General features: G+C 41.9%; 1 protein-coding gene across 2 annotated transcripts in view; it reads left to right on the top strand.

Annotated features, from left to right (window-relative positions):
• The window catches only part of cep350 (centrosomal protein 350), a 39,073-nt gene extending 19,719 nt beyond the window's left edge, over positions 1 to 19,354 (top strand). The window contains exons 16-38 of one of the 2 annotated variants that reach the window (XM_012877808.3): positions 1,462 to 1,592; positions 1,687 to 1,850; positions 3,539 to 3,649; positions 3,759 to 3,899; positions 4,031 to 4,170; positions 4,544 to 4,651; positions 4,735 to 4,955; positions 5,587 to 5,807; positions 5,922 to 6,200; positions 6,288 to 6,437; positions 6,553 to 6,707; positions 8,856 to 8,978; positions 10,605 to 10,861; positions 11,707 to 11,906; positions 12,045 to 12,189; positions 12,713 to 12,873; positions 12,998 to 13,131; positions 13,929 to 13,990; positions 14,095 to 15,827; positions 16,212 to 16,733; positions 18,063 to 18,209; positions 18,584 to 18,706; positions 19,174 to 19,354. In XM_012877808.3, the coding sequence (XP_012733262.2) occupies positions 1,462 to 1,592; positions 1,687 to 1,850; positions 3,539 to 3,649; positions 3,759 to 3,899; positions 4,031 to 4,170; positions 4,544 to 4,651; positions 4,735 to 4,955; positions 5,587 to 5,807; positions 5,922 to 6,200; positions 6,288 to 6,437; positions 6,553 to 6,707; positions 8,856 to 8,978; positions 10,605 to 10,861; positions 11,707 to 11,906; positions 12,045 to 12,189; positions 12,713 to 12,873; positions 12,998 to 13,131; positions 13,929 to 13,990; positions 14,095 to 15,827; positions 16,212 to 16,733; positions 18,063 to 18,209; positions 18,584 to 18,706; positions 19,174 to 19,341 (5,596 nt within the window). In that variant the 3' untranslated portion in view covers positions 19,342 to 19,354. The remainder of the gene's footprint in view (positions 1 to 1,461; positions 1,593 to 1,686; positions 1,851 to 3,538; positions 3,650 to 3,758; positions 3,900 to 4,030; positions 4,171 to 4,543; positions 4,652 to 4,734; positions 4,956 to 5,586; positions 5,808 to 5,921; positions 6,201 to 6,287; positions 6,438 to 6,552; positions 6,708 to 8,855; positions 8,979 to 10,604; positions 10,862 to 11,706; positions 11,907 to 12,044; positions 12,190 to 12,712; positions 12,874 to 12,997; positions 13,132 to 13,928; positions 13,991 to 14,094; positions 15,828 to 16,211; positions 16,734 to 18,062; positions 18,210 to 18,583; positions 18,707 to 19,173) is intronic. The other variant, XM_021324216.2, reaches the window with a different exon arrangement.
• The last annotated feature ends 2,472 nt before the right edge of the window (positions 19,355 to 21,826 follow it).

The raw sequence follows: 21,826 nt of genomic DNA, 5'->3' as shown, positions 1-21,826 counted from the left end.
ATCTGGGTGAAAACGACTTGCCACCAAAGGGAAATCTACCAAGGCATGGCTAATTACTAGACTGCACTAAAACAGGGATGCGTCAGTGTTCTGCTGTCGCCCCTGTTTGTTTTAGCAGCTGGTGCCAAGCAACACAAGCAAGCAGCAGCTCGACCCAAGTGTGGGAAACACTGGGCACTTTGTTTTGCAGGTCAGCGAGCCTTCCACAATTTGGGCGGTCTGCCAAAGCGAAGGGAGTTTTTTTCTCTCTTCGTTAAGTAGAGACATTTGAGAGCGTACTGGTACCATGAAACCCAGGTGGCAGATTCTTTGAATTCTGTGGGGTCGGTGTGAAGGCTTTAAATTCTGGCAGGATTCTGACATTGTGAAATCAGAAGATTTGCATATAAGTGGCGTTGAAACAATTGATGATCGTTTGCTTTTATAAACAGACTCCAACTGCTTTTGGCAAAATGTATTTATATCACTTCAGAAATGCTAAATTACAGGTTTTTTTTCTTTTATTGCCAATCTCATACTATGATACATTAACTGTGTGAGGTTATTGCCGGTAAATGAAACTTTTTGTCGATTTGTAGATCAGGACCTTTGATATTTTATCTTTATTCCCATAGAGGCAGCCAATGCTAAACCCTGAAAACTGTTTCCGGTGTCACAACTTGCATGTGCGATTGTGTTGATTACCTTTGTTCAAATTGTTGTCTTTGCTTCAAGAAGAATCACCCAAATAGATGCAGGTTGTCTGCTTATGTGATTTAGGGGGATCGAAGCTGCAGGTCAAGCAGCTGTATTGTTAATTTCAAGAGGAGGACATGAAAGAGAAAATTTATTTAGTAATTAATAAAAAGAAAAAGAAGAACTGCAACATTAGTTGAGTACCAAGGCCTAAAACAGAGAAAGCATTCCTGGGTCTGCATTTGTGATGGTTGGCAGGATACTAGGGCTGGGTGTTAAATTGATTCTATCCAATTATTCAAATTTGCAATTTATTAAGATCTAATATTTGGAAAGTTGAGCTTTGTTTTTTGTTTTTTTTGTTGTTGTTTTTGCCATGCACCTCCTGGGCCTCCATGTAACTATATATATCAGTCCTGAAAGGAGAAATTGTTTTGGTAAAAAGCTTACAGTATTGAATATATGTTTAGGAAAATATTTTGTGTAAATACTGTAAAGAGGAAACTTTTTTTAGTGTTTAGAAGTGTTTTTTAAACTTCATCCAAAACCATAATAGAAAAAGTCAACTGTATTACCACAGCAACTTTTTTTTTAGATATAATACATAACTTTTCAGATGATGACCATTTTTTCATTCTGTTCCAAATAATTTTGCAGAAGATCTCATTGGATTAAATATGTCTTCAAGTTCTACCTCATTTTAAGGAATCCCCATCAAATCCCGTATAGCTACCGATACCGTCTCACCAGATGAGTAATAACTTTTGTGGTTGCTGTTTTTCGCAGATCCAAACTGGTTTCATCGTCCGGCTCTCCAGACCTCAGTTCCTCTCGAACAGCAGACTCTCCCAGTGAGCATCTGAGGAGAAGCTCCAACAAGCCAAGAACATCCAGCAGAGCAGAGTCACGGTCCACAGGTAAATAAAGACCACATAAATATTTTATTAATGTATTTTTTGGCCAACTAAATGAAAGATAAATCTCACCTTGTATTGCTTTGTTTTCTTCTAGGTGAGCTGCAATACTCACCTGCTGTCCTGCAGCACCGCATGACAGCAGAGCTGCAGTACTTGGAGTCCATTGAAGAGTCATTCAAGCAGCTGGGAGACGTAGAGAGGCTGATGGGCGTGTCCATGGCCCAGCAAGAGAGCGCATCATTGGCCCAAATGCTGAAGGTAATGTCAATGTCAAATTTATTTATATAGCTTACTTAAAAACAACAGTAGTTGACCAAAGGGCTTAAGAGTTACACCAAAAATCATGAAATAATAAATAAAACTGTAGTATGGATGAATAAAACACAGAACAGCTAAGATTCATAAAAAACTATTTAGTGTTTCATACTGAGTCAAAGGGCAGGAAAGAGAAGAAAGTTTTTAAAAGTCCTTTAACTGATTGTTTTCTCTGTGCGGTGCGGACATGTAGAGGTAAGGTATTCCACAGTCTTAAGGGCAGCCACAGTGAATACTTGATCTCCGCTGAAGTTTTACATTTGATCTCAAAACACCAAGGAGTAACTGGCTTGTGTGCCGGAGTGTCCTCAAAGGTCTGTGGACGTTGAGGAGATCCCGTAGGTACAATGAGGGACATTTGTTATTTAGAGACGTAATAATGATGTTAATCTCTCTTGTTTACTTACCCGTGTCATTAATGTTTAGATATTAGTAGTTAAGATGGTTTTATTAGTAAAAAATAATGACCCCTTGTAAACTGTTACCACAAATTCACTTCAAACCGCTTCCGATCTTAAGGCATCCAAAGTGGTGTATGAATCCTAATAGTGCCAGATGATGCTCAGTCTCCACATCCCAGTACGGTATTGGAAGAACTTTGCCACCATCAGGGGATCAGAGTTATGCCTGATTATACCGGTTTGCCCCAGTTTTCATTCTAGATACAAAAATGTACATCTACTGCATATGCTATAGTCAAATAATCGGTCCCTAATTATATTTATGTTTAAGAGCAAAGCTAGAAAGCATTTATTTGTTATAATTGTAAACAATTTCAGTTGATTGTTGGTTTTGAATAAATCACATTTTGTTTTATGCAGAGCCTTCTAGCACATACATTAAAATATAGCATAAAAAATGACAAAACTGTTCTTATGCGATTTTTATTTTGTACTCATTGATATTTCATTTTGGGATGTCACCAGCCTTATCCTGATCCGATATTGTATCGATTTTTTTTGGAGGGCGATATGATGTTTGCCGATATCACAGTGTCTGTTACGATACGATTTCAATTAAACTCAATTCACAAGCCTGCGATAAATACGACGCGATATCATCTGCCCATCTAACACTATTATTTACATGATATCAACTTACAAAGATAACTCAAATATGATTTGACCATTTTATTTCTAAGGTCTTACAGATATTAGGTATTTAAATCAAAAACAGCTATCTTCTAATTATTAGAAGACAACAAAAAAAGACAATATCACATGGTCACTACAGTCTCATGCCGTGTGGATTTCAAAATAAAGGCGTATCTTTAAAAATGACGATAAGGATAACGATATTTTCTTTTTGCATCCATTGTAATTGAATCATTAATAATTAAATCAATATATCAATGTACATTGATGTATTATTACACCCCTAATTTCAATGGCAAATGCGATTTGTTAGATTTTGCAGCTCTTAGCTTTATTTTTTAGTAAAATGATCAAAGTCTAACAGATACTGCAAAAAGTAGCTGTTACTTAAAGATATTGCCTTTTTAATATTACTGTACTTGTAGTGAAGGTAAAGTTTGCATTGGAAACTCCATTGATAATGAACCTTGCCTGTTCCACACTTCACACCATTACAAATATACCATATTGACCTTTTCTCTGAACTTTAACCTTTAGGCCAAGCAGCACCGCCATGAGCGGGAGCTCTTTGAGCTGAAGATCAAGACTGAGAGAGAAGCTCTGGAGGCAAAACTGCAACTTGAAGAAAACCGACAGAGAGTTGCCAGAGTAATACCCCCATTCTTTGAAAGATTCCCTGTTTCTTTGTGTCTTCAATTCCAAGATGTAGATGTTTAGATTGATACGTGTACGATGCTCATGTGTGATTTTTGTCTAGGCTCATTTAGAGCTGCAGGAAAACTTGGCAGCCTCACAAAAACAGACTTTGGAAGGTTTCCAGGAGTCAACTTCTAAGATGATGAGCCAACAGGCAGAAGCAGCACGATACACAGCAGATGCTGCCCGACACATCAAGGAGGTCAGCAATAACTTTCTGCCACTTTGTCTGAAAACAGCTTATGTTCTTGTTTTTTTATTAAAACAAAGCTGATTGTTTAGTTACAGAAAAAAAAAACATTTAATGTGTGTCTCATGTTTCTGGCTTGTCAGATGACAGACCTGGCCCGGGCCCAGATTACCGGCCATCTGATAATCCCGCCTGTTGCTGCTGATTCTGCAGCGTCGGACCAGCAGGAGGAACAAAATAGGTCCTACACAAAGTCACAAGACAGCAAGGCTGAGTCTAACAGGTACTTTACGGGCTTTTTTTCAGAGTTTACCAACATAATCCTTCTTTGAGGCAAAGAAACCTGTCACCTATTATCACAAATCAAGTCATTAACCAGCAAAGTCTTATTTTTCCCAAAGTTTTTTATTTTTCTGCTCAGTTTGAGTAGTATTTAATTCCCTCAGATTTTCATGATTTGCTCTTTTTAGATTAGTTTTTCATCTATTTGGCAAGACCAGATAAAAGCAAGACTAAATTCCAAATAAAAAAAGATTGTAAAAACTGTTGAACAATCTTAACATTTGAGAAAAAGCACTTCAAGCATCACTCAAACTTAACTTTGATTCAGTAGTTTTCTTTTGTTTAAAATACCTTCCATTCTGGTTGTTCTACAGTTTTAAAAGTGATGTTTCAAACCGAAGGACCAGGTCTGGCGAGCCCTCGTCTTCACAAAACAGCCTCAGTCAGTCTGACTCGCTGTCTTTGAGAAGGCCAAAACTCAGGTACCACTCAGCTCCCCTGTTTTTTTAGTTTTCCATCACAAAGCAACAAAACACACTCAATCTGCTTAATTGTCCATCCTCAGTGGGTCTCCGTCTGGAAGCAGCCAAACCAGTCCGTCACGCGCGTCGTCCGACCTCAGAGAAAGGCCGAAAAGAGAGGCTGCAGAGAGGAACCAGAGGAACGGGAGAGCTGAGGAGAGGATGAAAGGGGAAGCAGCCAGCAGCTCTATTGAGGAGGATATTCCAGCCGCAGCAAATGACTCCATCTGCAGTGAAAGTATTCCCTCTGTAGGGGACGAGAAAGGTACTGAATCGTTTGCATGTTCTGTAGGTTCAGGAAGTCATCTAATCCATTGCTTCCACTCTGCAGTCAGATGCTAAAGGAACGCTACTTGAACAGTAAAGGTACAGTTAGAAAAGTAGCATATTGATAAAATATAAATCATATCGAGTGATATCCATAATTATCAAAAAAAATTAAAACCTATATTTTAAGTGCGGCCATGGCCATTTTATGCTATTGCTTATTGACCTATTTTTAGATACAGACACACAAACACTGAATTCAAACTCAACCCTTTATTCAACCAACTTTTTACCAAAACTGTTTTCAAAAAGTTTTTAAAAAAGTTTTTTCAAAATGTTTTTTAAAAAGTTTTTAAAAAAGAAAAAAGAAGGCGTGCTCGCTGAACTCTTTGAAGGGGGCGGAGCTTGGTTCCTTGGTCTGCGTTTGATTGGTTGGGAGGATTAATGACTGTAATATCAACCTACATGGCTAGAATGCAAAAGGAACGAAAAATGTTATTCTATTGAACTTTTTATTGAGCCCTTTTTTTTCTATTCTCGATATACGTCTTTCGATCGATTATATATCGTTATTGAATTATCGTCCAGCCCCAGGTACGATAGACTAATCTTGTCTCTGGCCCCGTCAGGTGACACTACATCTGTGGCCACCGAGTACTCCCTGAAGTTTGATGAGTCCATGACGGAGGACGAGATAGAGGAGCGCTCTTTCCGTTCCTTACTGCCGTCTGAAGCTCATCGCCGGGGAACCATGGAGAAGAAGTCACACCGCCAGGCGGGAGCAGAAGACGGCGGTGACTGTATCAATGAAACGTTGGTCCCAGAGACGGAGTCATGCAGTTCCTTTAAGGTGAGACCATGCTGCAGACTTCCGTATTGACAACGCTTGTCCTTCTGTAGTAAATAATAGAGAACATTTGTAAACTTATCTCATCTTTTCGCTTCGCTTGGCCCCCCCCTGCAGTCTCTCGACGCGCGCATCGCCTTTTCCGGTGGGCAGGACAGCTTTTCTCAGTTCACGATGGAAATGGTGCGTCAATACATGAAGGATGAGGAGGTGAGGCTGCAGCACCAGAGTTCTCTGCTGCACCTGCGGCAGAAAGCTCTGAAGGAGAAGACGAGGACGGAACTGGCCTGGCTTGAGCACCAGAAGAAGAAGCTGAGGGACAAGGGGGAGGATGATAAAATGCCGCCGCTCAGGAAAAAGCAGAGGGGACTCCTGCTTAGGCTCCAGCAGGAGCAGGTGCGTTGGGACAGAGATGTTTCTTTGTCTGTCACTGTGCTCGTCTGTGGCGTTTTTGCCTCATTATGCACTCCACTGTTTTCTCAGGCTGAGATCAGGAGACTCCAGGAAGCCAACAAAGCCGCTAGGAAAGAAAGGCAGTTGTTGCTGAAACAGCAGGAGGAGATCGAACGGATGAGAAACTCAACACTCCGACTGAAGGAGCGTCTCAAGTGCGCAGAGGGAGAAGCTCCCCCTGTAAGTGCTCGCTGGCCCTCAGCAGAAGGAAGGAAGAACAGCTTGTTTGTTCTGCAGAAGTCGAGCCTAAAGCAATAAAGGAATTCCCTGTGTGTGTCTCTTGTAACGTCTCCAGGAGACTCCGGTGTCAGAACCTTCGGGCCCTGAACTCCCCTCCCCGACGCTTCCCGACGAGATCCGCAGCCCCTCTCCTTCGCTCTCCGTCTCCGGGAGCGAGACCAGCAGCATCATGCAGAAGCTTAAGAAAATGCGATCCCACATGGATGAAAAGTAAAGATATTGATTTAATTTCTATACACATTGGTCGCTGTGCAAATAATCAAGATTGCATTATTTATTATAGAAGTCCACCCCCTAAATTGTTTGCTTTTTTTTATTCACGTTATGCTTTACTGCCAGCATCCTGTTATGGCTCTATTCTTGCGCTACCCTCCTGCAGTTTAGTTTTTGCTTTAATACTGATCAAAGTTGCAGAGTAGAAAGAAATCCAGTTTCTTTATAGTACATCTAAGTGCTTTCATCGTATGTTCACATGGAAAGAAATCCAATTAACTTTCCAGCCTTAGTGCTCAAAACTCAGGGCTGGCAACAAACCCTGGTAACAATAGCGGTAATGAGGGTATTTTATTTAAATCATGTTATTGTCTGCTGATGATGTAAAGATAAGGATGGCATGATCTGATTTTATACTGGGATTAAGACAGTTCTAGGATAAAACCTTTGGTTATAAAAAAAACCCCAGAGAGTTATGAATATTTTTTAATGCATGAGCAATTAATATAAATACAATTTTCAGTGAAACATACAGATTAAACCAGAGCACACGGAATCTCCAGCATGCAGGCATCACTTGTCTCTGCTTCGATACACCTGGGTCAGATAATTACGTCATCAGGAGTCTGTAGAGCTTCGGCTCATACCAAGGAAGCAGCTAAGCGTTTAAATTCAGGTGCTTTGGATCAAACTCCAGAGTTTTACATCCCTGCTGTAGAGTTTTAGTCTAGACAAGCAGCTTTGGTCACCGGGAACTGGCAGTCAAATTCCCCTTTGCCAGTTTTTAGTAACGCATAGCCGCCTCATTCACTCCTAGCTCCATTTTGTCGTTGTAAACAAGTCATTTTAAACCGTTGTGTATTGTTCAATATAGTACTTTTGTTTTTATTATGTAGTTAAATAATGTAAAAAATGCTAAAATCTTGCATATAGCCTAATTTAATTCCGGTTAATTTTCTCCCCATTTTCACTGAATGGTGTTAAGCCCCATATAGATCAGTTTTTATGAAATATTACAGATTATGACCCCCGGTCAAACCAAAATAACACTGACTCACCTCAAGCTCCTCACCTCAAAATCTAACCATGTTTCATTACAGTAAACTATGAGCAGCGGTTACAGAAAGTCATGGGGGGGGGGCAAATGACTCCCTTTTTTACTAAAATAAAGTCGGGTACAGGTTGAGAAAAACTGCGAAGCTACAAAATGATCAGCAATCTTTTCTGCAGACAAGTTTCCAGTAGTTGCTTTTTGTTGGTTCACCCTACAGCAGCTGTGGTTATCTTTGTAAAAGACACAGTTTTCTACTAGCTAAAGGCCAATACGTGATGTTGTCACAATTAAATTGTCACAGTTGTTAAACAGAGAAGTCTGAATCATGTGACCTTGACACCAAGCAAACTGCAGGCTTTTTAGTGACTATAATCTTTGCCTAGGAGCCATTAAGGTCAGAGTTACTGACCTTCTCTCAGCCAACTTCCAGATTTTGGTTTGCTGCTGGTTTCATGTTCTTAAAAGTCAGGTTTCAGCTAGGGAAATACTGACTTTAAAACAGTATCTTAATATTTTGTGGTATTACGACGGCGATAAAAGGGCCAAAAAACTATTTAAAAACTCGTTACGGTCTATAATCAGAGCGCCACAAAAACACATGCTGCTCCTAAACATGAAACTTACCCATTACTGAATAGGTTGCTTCAGTATACCGTGTATATTAGGTAGTGCTGTTGCATTGTTGAACTGCACACAACTGCATTTAATCATATATTCAGATAAACCTGTGTTCTTATGTAATGAACAGTGGAAAAGATGATCAGTAAAAGTAACGATTCAGACCACGCTGTTAGCTCGTCACAGTAGCACATATTCCAATAACATTTTCCCCGTAATAACAAATGCTGCAGTTATTCCCATCCAATAGTTTGAAGCCGTACGCACGGCTGGAAAAAACAAAACGCAACCATTTTCACAAGGCCTGATTTGCAGTAGAACCACATTTTCTCATACTGCTCTCTCCCTCTCTCTCTACATGTTCTTTCCCTCTTTTGTCTCATTGTCTTTTTTAACAACCCGTGTGCGAATGTGTGCGTTTTGTCCGTCCGTGGCTCTTTTGACTTTGTCTGTCGCGTGCTTGTGTGTTGTAGACTCTGTTCCCCTGTCCACTACTTCTTCTCTGTGTTCACGGCCCACCACTGGGCCTCCCTCAGTGTCTGTCTTCCCAACCTCCACCCTAAATTCCAGCTCTTTATCTACAACCAGTTGGTCAGGTACTGTACAGTGCTCTCTTTCTCTACCGAGCCCTGCTTGGCTTCACCTCCTCTCCCACCCCTCACCCCAATGGAATATGCTTGTGTTCATCCAGTGGCACCGGGGCTTTTCGGAGGGTGGGCTGGTGGCTGATTGGATGTGTGTGTGTGTGTGTGTGTGTTTTTTTTTTTTTTTGTGGGGTATTAGGAGAAAAATGGGGGAAAATGGTTGAAATGAACACTGCAAAAGGTGCCCAAGGAAAGCTGCTTGAGTTAAATAAGCTAACCTTCTGACAATTTCAGCCTTAAATGAAACGACTTGTGTTCATTTTAAATATTTCAGCTGTTACTGAGAAAGGAAACCTCTTAAGTTTCATCACTTATTTTTGACATACACGAAAAGGCGAATTACTTGCCGCACGTGACAGTCGGAGGTTACGTTTATTTAATAGGGGTCTTCCTTGTTGGATTGGTATTTTCTCCTCTAATAATGTAATTTCGCTCATTTCTTTTGTCCGATTTGTCTTTTCCTATTGTCTTTTTTTCCTCTCCTGGTATGAATTATTAACAAGCATTTGTTACTAACTACTGTAAACCAATGGGTTGTTCAACTACAGCCCGCTTATCGATGACACGACACAGTTTGAAATAAAACAAAACTTTGGCTGAAAAGTAAAGGATCCTATAGCTAATAGATACAAGATGGTGTGTGCTCCATCTCTGTAATGAGTCTGTAAATCTTATCTGGCTGCGTTGCTATCCAGCTGATACACGGTGCTGGATAATAAGTACAGATGGAGCTGGGCTGTAATGGAGTTTAGTGTCCGAGTTGTCATCAGTATACATTAGGTCAGGAGAGAAAAGCTTCCCAATTAGATCACGGCTAAATAATACTGCGTTGTACTAGCGCCCACAGCCTTGGGAGACAACACTGCAAACACGACTTCTTTTTTATTTTTTATTTACATTTGCAAAGTTTTACACGTAGATCTTAAGGAGACTCATAAAACGATTTATAAATTTTAATTTTTATTTTTATTTTGGAATTGTCACTGTGTTAAAAAAATTAGACAACATTCTGCCTTATATTTTAAATTTCCTGAGATTGCTAAATGTTTTGTCTGTGTGAGTGTTTGCGTGCGAGCTCAACAACCAGCCCTAAGCTTTGAGTCTGATGAAGAATTTAGAAATCTACACTCTTTATTTTTTCCACTCCTCTTTCAATCTGGGTAAAATTTCATCACTGTTTTAATGTTATGGATACTTTTACATTTCTTGATTTGGAGGAATAATTCAGGCATGTATAGAATGTGTGTGTGTGGGATTTTTGTTTTTACTGTGTGTGTTGCACAAAGGTTTGAGGTGAGTCTGCAGTAATAATACCTGGGATGTCTTGGTGATTTGGGTCTTTTTGCTTCTTCAAAGGTCCTGTTTAACATTTTTATGCTTGATCTCTTTGTCCTGCTTCTTCTCCCTCCCTCATTCCGTGCTGCTATTTTCTTTCTTTATTTTCAACCCCTTTTACCCTCCTATTTTCACTCTACTCCCATCTTTATTCTCTTTTTTCCTGTTGCTTAATCTCTCCATCCCGCTTCCTCTTCATCCTTCTGTTCCTTTGCTCTGTGTTTCAACCGTCCACCTCTGCAGGTTTCTGACCAAGCGAGAGCAGCAACTGATGCAAAGGCGTCACCACGCCGAGGAGCTGCTGCAGTGGAAGCAGCAACTGGACCAGGAGGAGGCAGAGGTCCGAAGGATGGAGAAAGAGGCCTTGGCTGCGTGGGACCAGAGGAGGCCTCGGGAGAAGGAACCTAAAACGCCTGAGAGCGATGGGAAAGATGTGTCTGATACCGGGTCGCAGGCCTCTCACCAGCAAAGCTTAGAGCCCAGATATGACAGTGAAAAGGGTGAGGCTGCGCTTTCAGACCACTTAGGTGTACCCTGGTTGTTGTTGGAGGGGTTCAGCCTGGCCAGTTTAGTTGATCTCATTCACATCGTAAAACTAAAAGGCAAATCAGTTTGATCGATTACAATTTCTTTGAGATTTAATTTTTGGAAAATCTGGATTTAGTTTTGCCGATGTATTTATTGGGTTTCCATGAAGAGAGCTGAATATATGTTTCGGAAAACATGTTGTCAAAATATTGTAAAGAGGAAACATTTTTTTTACCATAATACAAGGCGGTTTAATTTACTCATTAAGTTAGCTTGAAGTTACAAGTGCAGTGAAGCCTGTTCTTAGCTCATTGTGTGATACAACTAGCAGCAGGCATTTATTTTCATTGTTTACAATGGCAGGGCGGCCATCTTGTTTTACGAGCATGCTTCACAGCTTGTTGCACTTTGAATTATAGGTCAACTCCCAGACAAAATGCTTGACATAAAAGCAAGTTTTTAAAATAATTTATTTTTGTGACACAACAAGGAGGAAAAAAATCCAATAATTGGATTTGCTATTATAAAATCTTAGATTGTATTTTCAAGCCATATCACCCAGCCCTGTTTGTATGTCAGTTTATGAATATTTTTGTCTTTCCTACTTGTTTAATGCAAGAGAAAGTGGTGATTGAACCAGTAAGTTTATTTGCCCTAATGATTACGTTTCTAACCAGGTTATCGTTCTGATTCTGAAACATCTTAAGCTGCTTTACTTGGACCAGTTTTAGTGGCCACTTTGAAATCCATCAAATTTTTGTGTAATTTGGATATTATTCTTTAAAACTGAAATTTGCTTCATTTGTTTAACGTTCAGAGGTTGTAAGCGAAGACAACTGCTCCTCAATTACCACCGAGTCCAGCATACACACAGAGGGAGCAGCTTCTCAGCACCTAGGAAGTCCATCCTCCGCGCATCCGGCCTCGGTCGCTGAAACGCCGCTGGCCTCCGTTCAGGGCAGCCATGCTTCGTACACACAAGACTTTTCCACTGAGTCGCAGCTGCCTGCTGCAAATGTAAGAGGAAACGTTGTTGTTTTATGTGTTATTTGTTTGATTGCATGCATGCATAATTAATCCAGATACTCCCCTGGTCAGTTTAGCGAATAAAACATTTCTCTTTCCATTCTTCCTCTTCCTGTCTGTTCTTTGAAGTCCTCCCCACTCAAAGGCGGCCACAGCCCTGCTGCCTCTCCGTCGGACGGCAGCGATGAGACCAAGACGCATCTCCGCTCCGCCCCCCGGACACACAGCGACGCTTTCACTCAGGTCCTCGACCCCCCCACAGCTATGCAGTCTGGTGAGTTACTCCTCAGCCGCGCACACACACGCATTTTAGCACCTCAGAGTCATTTACACTTTGTTTTCAGACAAATATGAGAGATGAAGCACGGCGTGGACATAATGCAGCCGTATTGCTGGCACCGCGTGGTGGAATGTGATGTGATGCTGCCAGAAGTGCATTATGCGAGCACTTTACTGATACCTAACTGCTTAGCTCTGGGATAGGAGGGGCAAAACCTGCATTTTGCTTAATGTACAACTGAAGTTTTGCTGGCTCAGTTTTGCAGTTGAATGTTTTATTCATTTAATTCGCTGTCAGGCCACAAGCATATAAACCCTTAAGCTGCATAATGCTCTTTGTTCATTGTGTTTAGGAAAATGAACTTTACTCTCTCTCAGAGAAAAAAACGTGCAGTAATGCCTCGGAAATGTGTTCTAGTTTGTGTAAACGGCATGGCGATTATCCTCTGCTGAACATGGGGCTAATTGGCTTTACATTCTGGCTGGGATTTTAAATTTAAATCTAAATTTTCCATCAGAAAACATTTCAGACCAGAGTGACATCGAGAGTCGTATCAAGGCACTGAGGGAGGAGCTGAGAAAGCGTAAGATTATGGCCAACCAGCTAAAAAAAGAGCAGAAGAAGCGTCACAAGGAGCGCCTGAAGGCGCAGGAGGCCAACCTATTGAAGCAACTCGAGGTAAACATGTTTTTCGGGATGTTCATTCATGGATTTAAACATGTAAAATTGTTTCATATTATTGAATGATTACTTTGCGCTGTTTTGGCAGATCCTTTCTAATTTCTGTTTTTTTATTGTTCAGAACTATAACAACTTCATTGAGAAAACAAAAGCAGAACTGAGCAAGCCGCCAGCCTCCTCCCCTGATGCAACGTCACACGTTAATGACTCCAGCTACATCCTGGAGCAGTCGTCCATTAAACCTTCTTCCCACAGGTACAGCACAGACATTCAGAAATCACATTCCCTATAGTTTGGCATTAAAAATCAGGTGAATTCTGATCGCAGTTGGTTGCACATGATTTTATTTAGGAGGGCCTGAGTAAAAGCAGACCAAACAAAATGCGTGTAAAAGTTTTCACATTTAAATTTTTAAAGAATTATGTTTTGTTCTATTTTTTTACATTTATTCACTGCAAAAACGGAACTTAAAATAAGTAAAATGTTCTTAAAATTTGTGTATTTGTCCTTGATTTGAGCAGGTAAATAAGATGATTTGCCAATGGAACAAGATTTTTGCACTTAAAATGGGAACAATTCATCTCCAACATCTTATTTCAAGTGCAGGATGTCTAATTATCCTATTTTAGGGGTCAAAATACTCAATCCATTGGCAGATAACCTTATTTACCTGCTCAAATCAAGGACAAATACACTAACTTTAAGAACATTTTACTTATTTCTAGATCAGTTTTTGCAGTGTTTGAGCAGATTTTTTTTGCAGAGTTTGGCAAATAGTTGACTAAATGTTTTCAATGATGCCCAAAAGGAGTAGGCAGAAGCCAAAACATGTAATGCATAGCTTATTTGAACCTACCAAATAAGCTAAAACATTCATGTTACTGGTAATAGAACTACATTGAATCATGAAAACCATGTAGCTTTTTCTTTCTGTTTCACAATTATGCACAACTTTGTATTGGTCTAACCTATTACACTAGTATAAAATATGAAATAAATATAAAATATTTAAAAAGCACGGTAATCATTTTAAAGCAAACTCTCCTTTTCAGGTCTGACAGCATCAGAAGCTCTGCCTCTGGAGGGACGCTCATCGACGCCTCATTAAGCCGAAGTGAGTAGCTTGTATTTGCCATTATCGATAAACAGCCAATTTATATGTGAAAAGTATCGTTTGACCAGGTATATCCTGTTAATGCTGTTCTCCTATTGTGGCAGATGCTGTTCAGCCTCATCATAGCAGCGCTGCATCCAAAGCGTTGCCTGAAGATTTATCCAACGAGGAGCCTGACCCTCCCGATGTGACCGTACACAGCAGACCGTTTAGCGATCCTCTGTCCGAGTCTCCTTCCAGATCTCCATCCAAGCCGCAGTCGGAGGACGAGAACCTTTTGTCTGCCCATAGGTCTGATATTGAGGAAGAGTTAGACGTGGAGGTAAACTCCAGGTCTGAGGATGAGCAGTCTCATCACCTTCTCCAGCTTGACTCCCAGGAGAGGTTAACAGCATCCGAACGCGTTCCCCCGTTCACGGATGAGGAACACGAGCGGCCCTCGTCTGTCAGCTCAGATCAGGAAGAACCGAAGAAACTCAGCCAAACATCCGGGCCGGAGGAAGCTTTAATGCCGAATACCATTACAGCTGGTGCTCCTCATCCAGCGGTGGTCAACCTGGAGGCCTCTGACCCCCCCCTCTCCCCAGACTCAGTGGGCTTCTCTTCAAGTAAAGAGCCACTCGTAAAGGATCTGGATATTTCTGCCAGAACCAATGGCTATCACGAGGACTTTGAATCAGCAAACTCTTCGCCCAGGGAGGAACTTGAGTCTCGAATCTCCCCTCCCCGTACGCAAAGTAAGGATTCGTCTCGGGCGACCCCCACTTTTGACAGCCAAGAAGACGAGGTAGAAGAAGAAGACATACCTGAGGAGATGAGTCAGCACTCTGGTACCAGCGACCACAGCCAACATTCAGAGAAACTGCTGCAGCTCCAGCACAACGGAAAAGATTCAAAGTTTGACGATAAGACCGAGTTTTCCGGCCAGACACCCGCTTCTCCTCTCGTTCCGGACGAAATGCCCGGCTTTCGTCTCGGAGACCGGGTTCTTGTCGGAGGCGTTCAGCCGGGCACCCTGAGGTTCAAAGGCCCAACCAGCTTTGCCAACGGCTTCTGGGCCGGCGTGGAGCTGGACAAATCCGAAGGGAGCAACAACGGCACTTACGACGGGGTCGTCTACTTCGAGTGCGAGGAGTCCCACGGCATCTTTGCTCCTCCGGACAAAGTCTCGCACCTCCCGGAGAGGTTTGAGCTCTACGCAGACACCACAGAAGACGACGACTCTTTCTTTGATGACTTATCCGACAAAGACGGGGAGAAACACAAACCGGTGAAAGACGGTTCTCAAAAACGAGAAGGTCCAGAAATCAAAAAGCAACAAGCGTCTGACGAGGGAAGTAGAGATGAAAAGGCTTTGGATGAGGAGGACCAGACCAAACCCCACCTCAACTCACACGAGCCTCAAATTCACAACGTCCACACGAAGGACGTCATTTTGGACTTGGGCGACGCATCCCGCACACCGCCCGTCCCAGACGAAGACCGAATGGAGGAGAAGAACGATGAGACGACAGCCATTGTTGGCATTAAGCAGGATGCCACAGATCAGACGACAGAAATCGACAATGATAAGAGAGAGCAGAAGGAAAGAGATCAGCTGGAAACATTGGCAGATAAGCTTCTCAGCAACTTCATTAAAGATTCCTTTAAGCAGTGTGCGGAAATAAAAACGGCCAAAGAAGAAAAGATCAGAAATGCCAACCAGTTAAACGGACCTTTGTCTCTCGGAAATAATGAAGAAAGGTGGATGTCTTCGGTGGAGCAAAAGGATAATCTACCCTTCTTTCTAGCGGCTGAGAAGGAGGAGCTGTCTTCCCCTGAGCTGTGCAACAGAGTGGTGAGCGTGTTTCTGGCTCTTGTTTACGAAGCATTTTCTAAAGACAAATGACCTGTAAGGATGCAGGTTAAGAGAAATTACGATTGGCTGAAACGGGAGAAAACATCCTGCTGTGATATACTCCGGCTCTGGCAAATAGAAGTTGTTTATTTGACCTGGAGCTTTTTTTTTTTTTAATGTGTACGGTCAAAGTCCGGCCCTGTGTTGACAGATTATTGATGCGTTGGTAAAACTGAAACCTCTTTTATCTTTCCCAGGAGAAAGCTTGATCGCCTTTTTTAAAGTTTAAAAGAATGAAACGTGTTGCATGTAGTCATAAAAATCCTCAATTACTTCTTATTTGAGACTGAAACCAATTTATTTATTTATTTCCCCCCCAACCAGGAGAGTCCGGTGTTTGGCCGCAGTGGTCAAGAGGAGCTCGCCAAGCGCCTAGCTGAGCTGGAGCTGAGCCGCGAAGTCCTGGAGGACCTCGGGGACGACCAGGACTGGTTCGACGAGGACTTTGGTCTCAGCTCGCGCAGGCGGCAGCAGAGACTCAAGCAAAAAGAGGAGCTGGGAGATGAACCCGCCGGCTCTGCCTCGTCCCCAGAGCCACACATGGGGGGGCTGGGTTCATCGTTAGGTGGGGAGTTGCCGGTTAAGACCCCGCCGAGACCCGAGCTCCCCCTGCCCTTGCCTCCCAAACTGCCCGAGCAGCCCGCCGTGGTGGTGCCCTGCTCGGCCACAGAGGTGGAGAAGATGGTCCACTGTGCCACACGGGAGATCTGGGAAACCTTTGACCTGGGGAAGGAGGGGTCTCTTATCCTTGAACAACTTCCAAAGCCTACACCGTCCCAGGAGTATCTAGGTCAGGAGTCCAGCAGCCAGGACCAGGAAGCCCTCTCTATCAGAAGTTACAAGAAGGTAAAACTAAGGGATTACAGACCAAATAAAAAAAACAAACTGACAATAAACAACCACAAAGATGTTCTAAAAACGTGTCAAAGTTAGTTGAACTAGGAGAATAAGACCTTTGGTTACTAGAAACATTGAGAACACTGAGTACTTGACACAAGATAAGAATGTCCCTGGTTTTCTGTTATCACTGAAATCGATTCATTTATTTTAGGGAAGCGCTGATCAGTAATCAAGTCATTTAAGATTAGGCCTTTGGTAAAACCGACTCCCAGTCTAATAAAAAGTCCCAAAATATTTATATTGCCTGGCAAATTTAGCTTTGAACTAATCTTTTAAATTGACCAAAATCTGTCTTTTCACTGAACACAGTATCGTTTTTGCGCTCTGACTTTGATCTGCTAGATTAGGGTGATGGCAGGGAGGCCTTCCAACCTCAAAAGATGTGAAGAAATCAAAGAAATGGTCAGAATAGCAGTGAAATATGGCAAGAAGCCGGTCAGCAATTATAAGGCCGTGTTTGCTGTGATGCCAGTAAACATTTAGCCATAGATTATTGAGAGGGCTGTAGATTGCATTTAGCATGCAGTTTGTATTATTTACATAATCAAATGTAAATAAAAATCTTTGTTTTTCATAGTAGAAATTCCTTTCATATGTTTTTAAGAGATTAGGAATGTTATCCCGACTGTACTTTCGGGTCAGTCCTGTTTATTGTTGGGTCTTAAAGTTTTGTTTTTTGTTTTCTGGCTAATGCTGGTTCTAACACGTTTACTTTCTGTTTGACTTATTCTGCTGTTAAAAAAGGTTTTAGTACAACTTTAGGTAATCATGAAGGGACTAAACTTTTCCTCCAGCCTAATGAAGTTAGCACTTTGAGCATCCTTTAATTTTAAAAGCAGTGGTCTGGTGATATGAGAGCAGATCCACGTCACAGACAGAGCTGCAGCAGCTGTTTTAGAGGATCATGACTGAAAAGGAGGATAAACACTCGGTACCCAAGATCCAGATTTGTTAAAGCAACAAAGTACTGTAGAGGACCTATAGGACAGTTTTGCCAGCCGCACACGTGGCAATTGGCCGTAACAAATTGGCTACATGGGTCGGTGGGGACGTGGATGACATATAATCATTGGCAGAACAACAACATGAACCAGTTCAGTTTAATTAGGACCGCCGATACGGATCTTTATAAAAAGCCGTGACTAGATCCTGCAATTACATGTCAGCGTCTTTGGGTAATTAAAAACGATGCAGGTGATCCGCTTTAAGGTTCATTGTAGTTATTGTCACGCATTAAACATCTTTTTTTTTTTTGGGGTAATTTCTTTTTCATAGGCTGTGTATGACCTGACATGGGAGATACTTAAGGAAATCTTCGCTGAAGACCCAAATACCGATCAGCCTCAGTGGGTCAAGTCTCGTCAGGTGAAGCCCTCCTTCGTTCACAGGGTCAAGACGTCTGGAGACGTCAACAAAATTCAGGTGAGATCCTCCAGAAACGATCCTTTCATGTGTGTTCTGTGCTTTTTCACTGGTATACAGGATTCACACACACTTTAGAGCTAGGGGTTCAGTTAGTAAGAAGTATTTTGGTTTACTGAGACCAATTAAGGGGAGCAATTTCAGTGTTTACAATAAAAAAACGCACTTGATCATGCAGGGATTAATGTCTATTTTTCTCTATACGCCTGCTTTGTTTGATGTCCTTTTAAGAATAGCTTTTTTTCTTGTTAGCTGATTTCAGAGAGTGCATCCTTGTATTTTTTATTTTTTTAGTGTACTTATTTATTTTGCATTTCAAGACTTCCGCTCCTAGGATAACTCAGAATATTTTTTATCTTGTGTTTGTTGCTCAGGAATTTGTCACAGAAGAAGTGCTAAAACTGTACGGTCTGACACAAGATCAGAGTCAAAAGACCGACTGGCAGAAGATGCTCAAATTTGGCAGGAAGAAGCGGGACAGAGTCGACCACCTACTGGTAGGACAAGAAATATTTTAGATTTTTGTGTTATTTGATACAGCGGGTGTGTACAAAATAAAAAAGTCAGACTTAATGTCAAAACAGAGCATTTTATATTCTGTAATCCAGTTTGTCTGGGGTGTCTTATTATGTGTTACTAATTAAATGTCTTAAACGTGTCTCTAAGAAGGGATTACTGCTTTTAAGTTTTTCTAACATTTATACATTTTATTTGCATTTTGCAACTTATGCACAAGAAAGGTCAAAACTTAAAAATTAACACATGCCCCTTTTTTTATTATCATTGAAATCTCAGCATTTGAATTAAAAAAGAAGCACGAATGTCACAAGTCAGCATAAAGCGGACCTGAAGTTACTTCAGCAGGAAATTTAAAAGCCATGTGTCACTTTTTCATCAAAGCAGGAAGGTGATCGTTTATCCCTCTGTCACAGTCGTTCACGTTGAGCCTGTTTGTGTCCGTCAGGTCCAGGAACTTCACGAGGAGGAGGCCCAGTGGGTCAACTACGACGAGGACGAGCTCTTCGTCAAGATTCAGCTGGCGGACAGCATATTCGAGGCTTTGCTGAAGGACACCGCAAACACGTTCACACTAATTTCTGACAAGAGAGCCAAAAGAGGGGCTCTCTCCTGACCTCTCCTGACCTCTCCTGACCTCTCCTGTCGCTCGGTCGCCACTGTGAAATATAAATTACCTAAAACGACTCTTAAGACTCCAGATCCTTTCCTTTTCCAGCCGGACCTCTCTTGATGCCTTCAGCTCCTCTGCTTCCTTACAGCACAGCAGACTGCGACCGTAGCTTTTTGTTTGCTGAATTTTCCTCCCCTCGACCGCTTCTCTGGGTTTAACTTTGACACACAGAATGCCTCTTCAGCAGTGCAGCCTTCCCAAACCACCACAGCGCCCCCTAGTCTCGGTTCTCGCCTCACAAGACGACGCGGGGGGGCGGACGGTGCCACGAGAAAGTCCATGAATGCTGCTAAACTGGTCGTTCCACTGTGGACTTAAATGTACCCTCCACGTGGAAGAACAGTGTGTTGATTTTCAATCTATGTGGAATATTTAAATAAATAGTAATAGAATAAGGAATTGAAAGAGGAAAACGAGGTTACAAAGTGCAGTCTGTTTTTTTGACAATGAGCTTTGGCTTTTCACGTCCATGTGAAGTTATTTGTCTGAACGTTGTGGGGGTGGGGGGGGGGGGTTCTTTTTTATTTGCACTGCTCCCGTTGTTGACGTAAAGAGTTGCACGCCTGGACTTTGGCGAAAACGAGGTCAGCAGACTTATGTCACCGCTAAAAATATTCAACCAGGGCACTAAAAAGTGTTTTTAGTGGAAAGCGGTGCAGCGCCTAGCCGCACAACATGGACGGGAAAACCCTGCTTATTTGTCAGACTGCATTTTATTGGCACATTTAAAAAAAAAAAAAAAAAATCTGATCTATTGAAGTATTTTTGCCTCCTTAATTATTTATTTAGTGGGAATGCTTGATTGGGAGAGAGAAAACCAGAATTGTAAATGATCTCGTCGACGTGCCGAGGCGACGTATTTTTTTAACACTGTATAAATTAATCTAAAGTTATTATCAAAGCACAGTTAAAAAAAATGTGAATGTGAACATAGCAATACATTATGTAAGAGGAACCAGTAGAAGAACCGTTTAGATCCTTGAAGCTGTAACGTTAATAATTAACTCAGAGCGTCTGACTCCCTGCTGTCCAGTAACCTGATGCAATCGCTGCGTCCCGCCTCCATACTGGATGTAAATATTTGGTGCGCCGTTCGGCCTTGAATGAAAAAAGGCCTCTCCAGAGTTTCGTGTTTTTTTTTTATCGTAGTTGGCGTTTTGGGACACAGACAGCTGGCAGCGGGCCGGACTTTATGGTCAATTATGGCAGAGTACTGAAATGCTGGATCTTTGAGCCTTCTTCCCTACCTGCAGTCAACTAGTTTGCTCTGAACACAGAAAACACGTGTTGCTGCTTTATTGGTTGCTGAGCTGATAAAGATAACCCCCCCCAGCCCCCCACCCACTCTAAATAACAGGTGGGGTTTGTTGCATCATGTTCTTTCCTGCAAAATGATCTTTAAACATGCCTTATAACGCACCCTATTGGTTAACTCAGAAAAGAAAATCTCCATTTCCCATTTAAGTGCCTCGTTAAGTTTAGTTCTTCTTCTCTCAACATCCTTTGGACCTCTTTTCTCTGAATGTCCCTTCTTATCGTCTGTATTCTGCCACTTTCTGCAAAAGAAGAACCTCCAAGCCGCTGCTCTTCCTAATTTCCCGGTCAGGTTTCTGCCTTATCGCTTCTCGCATGTCAAGACGTAGTAAAGAGCATTTTTCATCCCCCCCCCTCAGCACGAGCCAAACGTCGTCCAAGGAAGCCTCAAAGTCGTCCGCTCGGTTTTAACGACGTACCTTAAAGAATCGGTCGACAGTCCGACCGTCGGTGACTCCAGCCAACGCGATTCGCCGCCTCTGAGCACGTAGGACTACACCCAAGGGCTTATTTCTATTCTGCTGCTTTGATCAACCAAAACTCTGTTCTGACCGTGCGTGTGGCGGACGTAGAAGAGCTCTCCTCATTTGACCGTATAGAGTGAAAGTGACCTTAAACCGTGTTTTTGTTATTGTTGTTTTTTTTTTGTTGTTTTCCGCTGGTGTTTAGTTAATGTAGAAAAAGACCAAAACCATTTGATACCAGTGTCTCCATGCTGTAGGACCTTGTACGCCTGCTCTAAAGGCGCATTAACGATTACATGAATAATTCCTGCGAGACGTTGTGGAAAACCCTGGAATTGTCCCGTTCGGATTGATTGTATGTGGGAGGAAGTCGGATTCCCGTCTGTATCTATGCAGTGTTTGGTTAATGTGCTGACCAAGCAGCTTTTAAAAAAAAAAAAAACATCCGACAGACATCGTAGCATCAAGCTGGTCACGGTTTCTTCACAGCAATGTAGCGTAGCTTTACCTTTAGAAAATATTTGGTTTCATTACAGGGGGGGGGGAGAAGAAAAACATTTAAATGGATACATCATATTTATGACAGTAACTTAGCATAGGTTTCCCCCTGCCTTTTTTTTTTTTTTTTAAATGTTTGTGAATATTTATAA

This window comes from Fundulus heteroclitus, chromosome 9 (assembly GCF_011125445.2).
Source record: "Fundulus heteroclitus isolate FHET01 chromosome 9, MU-UCD_Fhet_4.1, whole genome shotgun sequence".
Taxonomy (NCBI): domain Eukaryota; kingdom Metazoa; phylum Chordata; class Actinopteri; order Cyprinodontiformes; family Fundulidae; genus Fundulus; species Fundulus heteroclitus.
The sequence above is the reverse complement of the archived record's forward strand: the minus strand, read 5'-3'. Positions and strand labels throughout refer to the sequence as shown.